This window comes from Simochromis diagramma, unplaced genomic scaffold (assembly GCF_900408965.1).
Source record: "Simochromis diagramma unplaced genomic scaffold, fSimDia1.1 OVJJ01000302.1, whole genome shotgun sequence".
NCBI lineage: Eukaryota > Metazoa > Chordata > Actinopteri > Cichliformes > Cichlidae > Simochromis > Simochromis diagramma.
In genome coordinates this window covers 9,085,819-9,096,609 of record NW_024386792.1, presented here as the reverse complement: position 1 = coordinate 9,096,609, position 10,791 = coordinate 9,085,819, and the positions used below count along the sequence as shown (strand labels likewise).

General features: G+C 40.6%; 1 protein-coding gene across 1 annotated transcript; it reads left to right on the top strand.

The window, feature by feature from the left end:
• Positions 1-2,579: 2,579 nt before the first annotated feature.
• Positions 2,580-8,652, top strand: LOC120728964 (probable G-protein coupled receptor 83). The gene is made up of 2 exons (XM_040024236.1): positions 2,580-3,796; positions 6,457-8,652. The coding sequence occupies exons 1-2, from the start codon at positions 3,374-3,376 to the stop codon at positions 6,592-6,594; spliced, it is 561 nt and encodes a 186-aa protein (XP_039880170.1). The 5' UTR covers positions 2,580-3,373; the 3' UTR covers positions 6,595-8,652.
• The last annotated feature ends 2,139 nt before the right edge of the window (positions 8,653-10,791 follow it).

Below are 10,791 nucleotides of genomic sequence, written 5' to 3'. Positions count from 1 at the left end.
ACATGTATTTATCTATTTTTAGAAATCATTACCCTCTATATTATGTTGCTGTAGAAATCCAGGGAAAACGTGGGGTTGACTCACCTAGGAAGGGATCTCAATACTGCATTATAGGCAGAGGTGGTGCAAGACAGTGAGGTTTTTTTAGGGCTGTTCTTAAACCTTTATCGAGCGATGAACCATATTTGGTGACTTTATTGTTTTCCCCTTCTCTCTCTGTGATTGTGTAGGGACCACACGGCTGTCTCCCATTCAATCAGCAAAGCCCAGGTTATGTGACAGACAGTGACATAACCGCATCTGACCAATCAGCAGATGGCCTGAGCATTTCAAACAAGTAAGCCAGACTTTAGGATTCTTTATTTTTTTATTAAGAAATCACACATTATGACTTAGGAGAGTAGTACTCAGTGGTCCATAGGATATTGTGACAGGTTTGTGTATCATTATAAAGTAACCCAGTGAGAAATTAACCCATTTATAGACGTTTTCGTCCTGTAAATAATGAAATGTGTGCGCGACTGTTTCACTCAGTTTTATGGCCTTATAGCAGTTTTTAATATACTTAAATTACAGATGTCAGTGTTTGTTTTTACTGTGGGTCTTATTAGAACTATAATTGGTTTAGTAATTCAATATTTCTGATTTTAGTTTTTACTGATTTATAAGAAAAAAGTGGTATCATAAGTAATTGTAAAGCTTTTTAATGCTTTGAGTTATACATCTACAATTTAGCCAGAGGCAGACAGAGATGTATCCAGGAGAAAAGCGCCGTCAGCAGTCCGAAGACCTGAGGCCACACATCTGGGCGACATCTAAGCGTCCATCCCATCAGGACAGGGACGAAGGGCCCAGATGGGGTGCCCATAGCAAAAGGGGGAGAGTCCCAGTGAACCTGAAGCAGCCAACCCCGCCAGAGGCCGGCCACCATGGCCCCAGACACCAATGAACCACCCGGCACCAGAGGGAGCTCCCCCGACAAGAAAGAGGTTGAAGCCACCCCGGACCAGCGGCTCCAAGAGAGCGGGTCAAAATCTTTTTCACAAGAGTGTCCTGGCCAAGACAGACAGCAGCCCAATCAGTGGAACTGTAGTTAGTAGCACACACACCAAATCCACACAGGGGTAGGAACCGGCGACAAAAATGAGCAACAAACAAAAATAATAATAATCTTCATGAATAGCAAAAGTAACTGTAAGATGTCAGAAACAAATTTAATAATATAATAATTTTATTCCGTACTTTTCCCTCTCATCATTTATTTACTCATTTTTTTAGAAAGACGTTTACCCTAAATCAGGGGTGTCCAAACTTTTTTTCACTGAGGGCCACATACATAGAAATATAGGAGGGGCTGGGCCACTTAGGTATATAACCTTAACTTTACTGTATTAAAGTTAGAAAAATCCCTTAAAAGTGGTACATTTCAAGTTTGTTATTTAAGTTATTAGGCTTAGCAAAACATCTACGTCCGTTTGAAACGATTATCAACATTAACAGACTGAACTGGACTTAATAACAGGAGTCCATATAATTTTAGTAAATTATACTGGTGAGTATCAGCTGCGCTGGGTATGTAAATCGGGCCATCCAGCTGCGGTGCTGATCCGACGCCACTCGTGCTAAAAATCCGGACAAATGTCACTTGATCAAGGAGCAGATCCGCATCAGATGAGATCAGCTGACTGCGTGTGCTGTGCACAGCGGTGTGTATTCTGTGTGTTAACAAGAAAAACGCTTATAAGAAAGTGGTGCGCAAAAGCAGGGTAGTGACAGAATTGATGCGCATTATAGATATTTGAAGCATGTGTACCTGCACATGCATGCTTATTAACACACGGGTACTGTGGAATATATTTTTTACTCACCTTAAGCGCTCGTGCTCTCGTCCACTCCCCGCAAAAAACATAGCAGCTGACAGCTGCGGTGTCTGTGGCATCGGTGCTCTCATCTCATGCGATGGAGTAAAAATCAAAAGCACAGCTTTATCAGACAGTTGCAGTTTAATGTTGGCTGACGAGTCTTCAGTGCGTCGCACAACTATTTTTCTGGACACGCTGACGTTGTTGAAGTCCTGCACTTTTTCCGGGCACATTATTTCGGTGACTTTAACGAGGGCGTGTTTTATGAGGTCTCCATCTGAAAAAGGTTTGCCATGTCTTGCGATGAGTTGGGCGACCTCATAGCTGGCTATTGGAGCCTTTTCCTGGACAATTTGATCACGAAAAAAATACTGTTGCTGACCATGGGGCACCTTTAAAGGTTTTTCAAAGAACCTTTTTAAAAATGGTTCTTTAAAGAACTATGAAGACATCTGAAGAACCATTTAAGAACCATATTTTTTCTGAGTGCAGTGTAGGATGCATAGGCCTCTTGTTTGGTTTCATATGATGTCGTACATTATACTCTTTGATAATTGCCACAGTTTCAGTGCAGATCAAACAGACACACTTCCCCTTGAATTCTTTGAAGAAATATTCTCCCACCGTGTCTGAAATTTTCTGCACTCACTTTCCACCTTTCGCTTCTTTGGTTCTGCCATGTTTAGTAACTTGAGGGTAAATTTCTTCTGTGATTGACCTTTTTGGTGGAGCAACTGCCTTGATCAACAACAGCTCCCCCTGGTGTTGAAACTAAGAAGTGCAATACATTCAAGCAAAAGTTGAAGTGCGGGCCATATTCTATTCTATTTATAAAATTACCTGCGGGCCAATTAAAAATGGACTGCCCGCGAGCCGGAGTTTGGACACCCCTGCCCTAAATGAACAAGGAACCATATTTGGTGACTTCACTGACCTTGACTGGCAACATATACCTGAAAAATCTTCGAAAAAGCTTATACAAGTAAAAAAAGCAAAGTCCTTTAATATCATCTAAGAACACACTGGGGTTTAAATTACGAATTTCCAAGTATTTAACAGAATGCTCTAAATGGTCGATACGTTTACAGGCCATCAGCTTAAATGTCTGTTGCCAAAACAATTCAATTATAAACCACCAGGCGGTTTAATTTGGCACGCATGGAGACCCGAAGCAGCCTTTGACTTGCAAATCAGCCAGCTTCACCCTGCATCACCCTGCAGGTAAACATCTCACTAAGAACGAATCAATAAGAGCGACAGAAGGAAGGAGTCTCTCTCCCTCCCCCTCTCTCTGCTACACACAGACACACACGCGACAGTCTGAAGCTTTATAAACAGCAGCCTCTCCTGCTGCTGAGTCGCTTCACACAACTTGTTGCCCACGCTTCAGCCTCTCTCCTTTACTCCAGTGACACGAATGACAGAGAAGCCGCTGCAAACCTCTCATTCTCTCATTAAAACTACAGGCAGGGGGATGCGATAATAACACTGATAATAATAATAAAAAAAAAATGACAGCAGTGTGTGTTTGGCTCTCCGTGGTCCTCTGGATGAGCAGGGCAGCAGCGGGACAGAGAACTAACGACTCTTCACTTTCGGGAGAGGAGATACTTTCTTTCGCGGAGCGTTTCATGAACGTTTCGGGACAGAGAGGGAACGCGAGTTCCGGATTGTTTCTCCTGGACTTTGATGAGGGTCTGCTGGAGGGCTGGCGCTCTCTGGCCAGCAGCGGCGGAGAGTCTCAGGACGGGGGCATCAAGGCGCTGCTTGTGGCAGCCTATTCCCTCATAATCGTGATCTCCCTGTTCGGGAACACCCTGGTGTGTCACGTGGTGGTCAAAAACAAGCGCACCTTGTCCGCCACCAGTTTATTTATCCTAAACCTGGCGGTGGCTGATATCTTCATCACAGTCCTCAATACACCCTTTACTCTGGTAAGACCACTGTGTGTGTGTGTGTGTGTGTGTGCGCGCGCGCGCGTGTGATGGTATGGCAGCTCTTATCTTCACACATAAATGTTTTTTTAATAACAACATTTGTAATGTCCTGCAATAATTAAACTAAGTCAAATTAGGGGAACCTGCTCAACACTCCGAGCACTGCTCCAAGTACTGTATTAAACTGCTACCAAAAGATGGCGCTAGTGGTGTCATCGTGATGCCTCTCTTTGGCTGGCTGTGTTGTATTATATATCTCATGTGTGAGTGAGTTACTTTAAAGCAAAAATTATCACACCCTGTTTCCATTACCAACTTAATATTAAAAAAACCGCTTCATAGTTGAATGTGTTTTTAGCTGGGAGCTAAACCGTCCCGTGAGGTAGAAAACTGTTTAGAAAAATGAGCATTTAATAGGTTGAAAATCTGTCACTCCTCCTTTGAATCATCCTCGAGCCTGCAAACTCACAGCTGACATTGAGTTTGGGACTTACTCTGAATGCATGAAATGTATTAAAAATGCTATCTGCTTTAATCAGACGTGGGCAGCCCACCACCTCCAGCCTCCGACCTCATGTTGGAGTCCACGAAACAGAGTGCGTTTCTGAATATATGCTAATTGAATCTCTCCATGCAAAGGATTTTTTTTCTAACAACCTAACCTACTTAGCATTTTTTTCAGTTTGGACTTGTGTTTTTGACATTTGTATAGTGAAACCCCGACCACATGGAGTATTTTTCCCTTCCCATTGCTTATATTGTTCAGCAGTAAAGTGTCACGCATATTTGTCACACTTAAAAATTCAGATAATCAAACAATAATATTAATATTATATACAGATAACCAGAGTAAACACAAAATGTGTGAAAAGTAATTGCCCCCTAAACCTAATAACTGGTTGTGCTGCTCTTGGCAGCAAGAACTGCAGTCAAGCATCTGCAAAAACTGGCAATGAGACTTTCACTCATCGCTGTGGAGGAATTTTGGCCCACTCTTCTTTGCAGAATTGTTTTAATTCAGTCACACTGGAGGATTTTCAAGCATGAACAGCCTGTTAAAGGTCACACCAAAGTATCTCAATTGGATGTAACTCCAGACTTTGACCAGCCCACTCCAAGCGTGTGCCAGAGTGTTTTGAATCATTGTCTTGCTGCATTACTCAAGTGCACTTAAGCTTCAGGGCACAAACTGATAGCTGGACATTCTCCTTCAGGATTTTTGAGCCTTTATGTTAGTTTTGGTCAACAGTGTTTTTTTTTTTCTTTGGAACTCTCCCATGGATGACCTCTCACCTAAACTGAGACAGGTGAGGCTGGCAGTTCTTTAGATGTTTTTCTGGGTTCTTTTGTGACCTCCTGGATGAGTCTTTGATGTGTTCCTGGAGTCATTTTGGTGCACCGGCCACCTCAGCACTGTTCCAGGTTTTCTCCATTTGTGGATAATGGTTCTCTGAAGTGACAAACCCCTAGAAATGGCTTTGTAACCCATTTCAGACTGATAGATATCAATGACTTTTTCACACAGGGCTGGTCAGGTTTGGAAAACCCCTTTTCCTTAATAAATGAAATCACTGTTTAATAATGGTGTTTTGTATTTACTCGGATTATCTTTTTCTAATGTTAAAATTTACTTGATAATCTGAGATCAGATTATCAAAGAGATCACGAATGGGACAAATAATCTTTCAAGGCACTGTAGCTGCAAATGACAGAGAAAGAGAAAGCTTGGTGTTTGTGTATTAGTGGGGCTGGAGCAGCAGCTCCAGTTTGAGGACTGGCATGTGTTATTACGGAGATAAAAAAAAAAAGAAAAAAAAAAGCTTCACCTTGAAAGAGCCTCTGTGGCATGCCAGGCAGCTCAATATTACTCTCCATTCTTACCTACCCCAAGGATCACTAAACAACTCCTGCCCCACACACCCTCACCCCACCTTCTCTCTCTCTCTTTCCGACAGATTTTCTTTCAGCACTTTTTGAAATAGTGCACTTAGGCTATTTAGAACATTTGATCATATGTGCCGAAAAATCTAACACGATGGCTGTATCCTGCATGACCTGTACAGCATGTGTCACTGTAACTGTGATTATAAACACTAGAAGAAGCAGGAGCACACCTCAAGTGGGGATGTCTGACAGTGCAGGCTATAAACTGTAATCTTGTGTTACAGCTGCGTCTAAAGTTGCTCCCATCTTTGCTGACATTTCCTCACCTGAATCAGAACAGTGTAAAAGGTTGCTATGCTATGAAAGCCTCCAATGGAAAAAAATCTATAACAAAGCAAAATGTTCCCCACATGGCATAGACTATTTTTAGGGGTCTACACTGAACTGCAAGAAAATTACTAATAATTTTGATTTGTCTCATTGGTGCACTAGTATTCCAGAGCTGTTACTTAGAGTTAAGGCTTATTGTTGCTGTGGGAACTGGAGTATGAACATAGTTAGCTCATGTCTGTTTAGTGGCTGCTAATTATTATAATCATGAGAAGTACTCTAGAGAAGTACTCTAAGAGCAGCCATGTTAGGCTGCTCTTAGAGTACTTCTCATTTTTGCAGTTTTAAAAGTTGACGTTCCTCCCAGTGTGTCTACCTGATGAGAGTGGGTAACCGTTGACATTTCTCATTTTGGCCTGCCCTGTGTTTGTGCACTCCTTTAGGTCCGCTTTGTGAACAGCACCTGGGTGTTTGGAAGAACTATGTGCCACATCAGTCGCTTTGTACAGTACTGCTCACTGCACGTCTCCACCCTCACGCTCACCGCCATCGCGCTGGACCGACGACAGGTTTGTCTATAAGGGAGTTGGGGGGATGAATCTGTGCAATTTTTCAAATTTTAAGGATACTTAGGAGCTTCAGAGAGTCTCTGTGAGTTCTATGATGCACAAAAGCAATGGTAAAACAGCAACAGTTGGTGAAAAGTATTTGAGTATAAAGCATAGTAAAGACAGAAAATTATATGCTGGGAAGTCACCATTTTCATATTGTCAGCACATGAGATAATTACTCCACTTTTATTATGACTGGTACTTTCGGGTGCTCCCCTATTCCCCAAGTGGTAACCACAGTCGATGGATTCGCATATTTGATTTGGAACAGACTTCCTGCTGAATGTCCTTCACAAAACCTTCAATTTTTTCTGGAATCAACACTAAGAGTACACTAGTTTGTGACCCCATGAGGCTCAGTTTGTGTCTCAGTCTTTATTTTTATTTTTATTTGTTTTTATTTTATTTTTATTTTACTTGCTATAATAAATCAAAGAAGCAGACAATAAAGTTTATCTATGAAGGGCAATTAGTGTGTGTGAGTGTGTGTGTGTTATTTCTATTTTTTCAAACTGTAATGTTTATTGAACTTTCTAAATAAAAAAAGTAATTTTACATGTATGATTTTTATTTTGTATTGTCCTTGCTATGTTTGGAATTTTGGTGCAATTTATTGAGGTTTTTGAAAGCTCACAAAAAGAAATGTATCAAATTTTATATACTTGGCAGGGTTATTGTTATACAAAGTGCTACTGCTATTTTTCCTGTCACGTTTTAGTGCCTTTCATTCAATGCATTGCTGCCAGCTCTTCCATAATCCCAAACTCTTCTGTTATCCCAAGTGCAAAGACGAGTAACTGGACTGTGTCACAGCCCAGTATAAAAAGAGTAAAAAGTGTTCATTTTATTTTTCAACAGTCACTCCACATTTCCCATAAAATCCTCAATCAAACTTGTTACGGTTCACCTGGAGAGGGGCACATTATCAAATGCTTCTTTTGTCTCACTGTGGCATACGGTGGGTTTGTGGGAAATCACAAAGCTGGTCTCCACTCCTCCATTCCTGGATTTGTAAAGCTTGGTGAAAAGTCCTTGCTGCACTTGCAGCATTGCAAATGGTGAGATGTGTGTTTTCGCTCTGCATCAGTCAAATTCAAACTGTAATGCTTAAACACAGCACTCTACTCTTTACAAAGTAGGCACTCACTCTTCCTGACTTAAGTGGTTAAATATATTACAATCCATATCTTGTTAAAAACTCTATATTTATTTTTTAAATCTGAGCAGAAAAATCAATATTTTATTTAGTTTGATGCAGGTTGTTAAATCTCTGATATTCAGAACATATTTAAAAGAATATATTTCAGAAGTAAAATGAAAGAAAAGTGAGGTGTTGCTGTGGAAGAGCATACATTGTTGATAGCAGCATTGGTGTTAAGAGGGGTTTGTTTTGTTTGAATTTCAATAAGGCAGCGAATTTAGTCAATTTATTTAAAGAAAGCAAAACATGCCTCTTGTTTTAGAGGAATGTCTCAATGAAGACAAAGAAAACATCTAAATTGCCTGGTCAATTTTGCTCAGGTGGCACCTATATACATCTGCCCCGCTTGTAGACTGTTGGATTAGTCATAAATAACACAGTAACGCAGTAGACATGCAGAGAGGAGCTTTTTGAAAATGTCAGGCTGCAGGGGAGTTCATATCTTTTCTTCTGAAGACTCACAATTTTCAATAATGCAGTTTCTCAAAGGTCCAGTTGCTTTGGTCACCTCTTGGTGCTTACCTGGGAAATCAGTCAAATAAATGACGTCATCTGACCTGCATTAGATAAACTGCTTTACACGGTGTGATTATTCAACAGTGACGTGGACTGTTGAAATTTAAAATTAAATGTGGCTTTCTCACCAGCAGCACGTGGACGGAAATAAGTTTTTCTTAATGCAGTTTTTATTAGGATTAAAATTGGCACCCTTGACCAAAAACGATCTGCTGCAACATTCGGAGTAGGGCTGGGTATCGTCACTGATTTCTAGAATCGATTCAATTCCGATTCACAAGGTCCCGAATCAATTCGATCCACGATTCGATTTAATTCGATTCGATTCGATTCGATTTGAATCTGGGAAATTTTGACAGTCAGAAATATTATAATTCAGATCAGTACATTTACATATTTTTGTATCTATTAAAAGGAAGCTGACACACGCAAGACTTTATCAAAGGTGTGAGCATCACAGCAGAGGCCTTTGTGTCAAAGTAGCTGAAGATAAAACACAGAAAAACATGAAGGTGATTTTCCTGGCCTGGGATTTTATAAAAATAATCTGCAGTACATCAAAAACGAAAGAAAACCATTAATCAACACATGAACATTACCTCTGAAGTTACAGCGGTTTTATTAGAGACATGGCTAAGCGTTTTGCATTTTGCTTAATTTTAAAAAGTTTAAATTTGTTCAATATTGAACGGCAGAAATTAGGTTTACTTTTCGGAAGTAAGTAAAAGGGAAAAAAAACGTCGGCCGACAGCGCTGTAAACAACGGTAGACTTGTGCGTCACAAGCAAGCGAATAATGCAGAAAAGAGAGAGAGAGAGAGCTGTGCATGAAGTGTGATTTTTATCCTGAAAAGTCAGCAAAAGTCAGAGGGAATTCATGACGATGTTTATGTGAAGCGTAGTTTGGATCTTCTTTTGCTGCTGGTTCGGTCAATATTGTTTGGAGAGAGATCAAACTAACAGCCATATGATCAGTGCAAAAAAGACGTAAACACACAGCGCGGACCCGCGGACCAGAATCAGCGAGCTGTCGGCTTTCAGCCCCGACCGTCAGCTGAGAAAGGCGACATCTCACTGATTCTGATCCACGGGTCCGCGCTGTGTGTTTACGTCTTTGTGCAGAAGCCGTGTACCTGCTCTCATTTACTGTCTTAGCTGTTTGGTGGTTGTTGAAATTTTGTGATCTTTCACCTGAGATTCTGGCATTTCGGGCAAAATAAATTAATATTAAAAAATTGATTCAGGATTTTAATGAATTGATTTTACGTTATCCAAGCCAGAATCGATTTTAATCGATAAATCGATTATAAAAACCCACCCCTAATTCGGAGCCATCAGTGGGAGAAGAGGAGGAAAAGGGATGATGAGTGCAAAGTCTTTAAAATTAAACGAATATAGCATCGGGGTTGCTTATAAGCAATAAGAACTATCATACAGAAGACAGAACAAGCAAGGCCTTTTTTTTTTTTATAGTTCTTTTATCTGTAATTGTAGAAACTACCATTGTTCTTAGCCACCTACACGTTACACCTACAGGAGCTGCTCAGTAGGTATCTGAATTTATAACAGACGCAAATAAAAACTGAAAAAAGTAAAGACGGGAAAGAAACACCTTTTAACCATCTCATGAGTGTTAAGGTTGCATAGTTTGTCCAGCAGAGAGCACTCTGCAACCTGTTGGCAACAGGTGTTTGGAACCAACAACCAGCTGATCTGAGAGGGCGGAGCGCGAATAAGCCATTCACAACTTGTTGTGGCATTACAACTAGATTATTTTTAAACTGCACCGTCATATCATTTTATTATGGATTCATAAATAACTGCACATGCCAAAAATTAGAGAAAGCTGTTTATTATTTGTGTGTCCTAAAGAAAAAAAAATCTACTGATATTCACACCTGATGTTCTGTGGTTCCTAAACGCTGATAACCGCACTTTTTGTTTGTGGAAACAAATATTGGTATTGTGGAATATCTAGGAGAGAAGAATATTCACAAAGTGACTAGTTGTTGTGGAGCGGTTAGCACAGCAAGAAGCTCCTTGGTTTAAATCCAGTCTGAAACCTTTCAGTGTGGAGTTTACACTGTGGGTTGGTACTTTAGCTTCCTGCCACAGTTCAGAGACACGCATGGGTTTGGCTGACTATAGGTGTGAATGGCTGTCTGTCTTTCCTGCAAAAGATTGGTGACTCGTGCAGTATGTACATGCCTCTTGCCCAATGACTACTGGAATAGACTAAATATGGTCATATCACACTGATTTTTGTGTATTATCAGCTCCACTGCTCTGTCAGTGCCTCAAAGTTAGTGCAATAATCATAATTTTACATATGTCAGGCTTGTGACAGCAGGAAACAACTGGGCTTAACTTTTCGAATTTTTCTGTCAGAAACGCAAACCCATGACACACAGCAAACACACAGTTCCTGCCATGTCCTCCTCTGTCACGTTT

Coding starts and splice junctions, on each gene's coding strand:
- LOC120728964 (XM_040024236.1), top strand. CDS start 3,374: ATGACAGCAGTGTGTGTTTGGCTCTCCGTGGTCCTCTGGATGAGCAGG. Junction 3,797..6,456: donor TCAATACACCCTTTACTCTG/GTAAGACCACTG, acceptor GCACTCCTTTAG/GTCCGCTTTGTGAACAGCAC.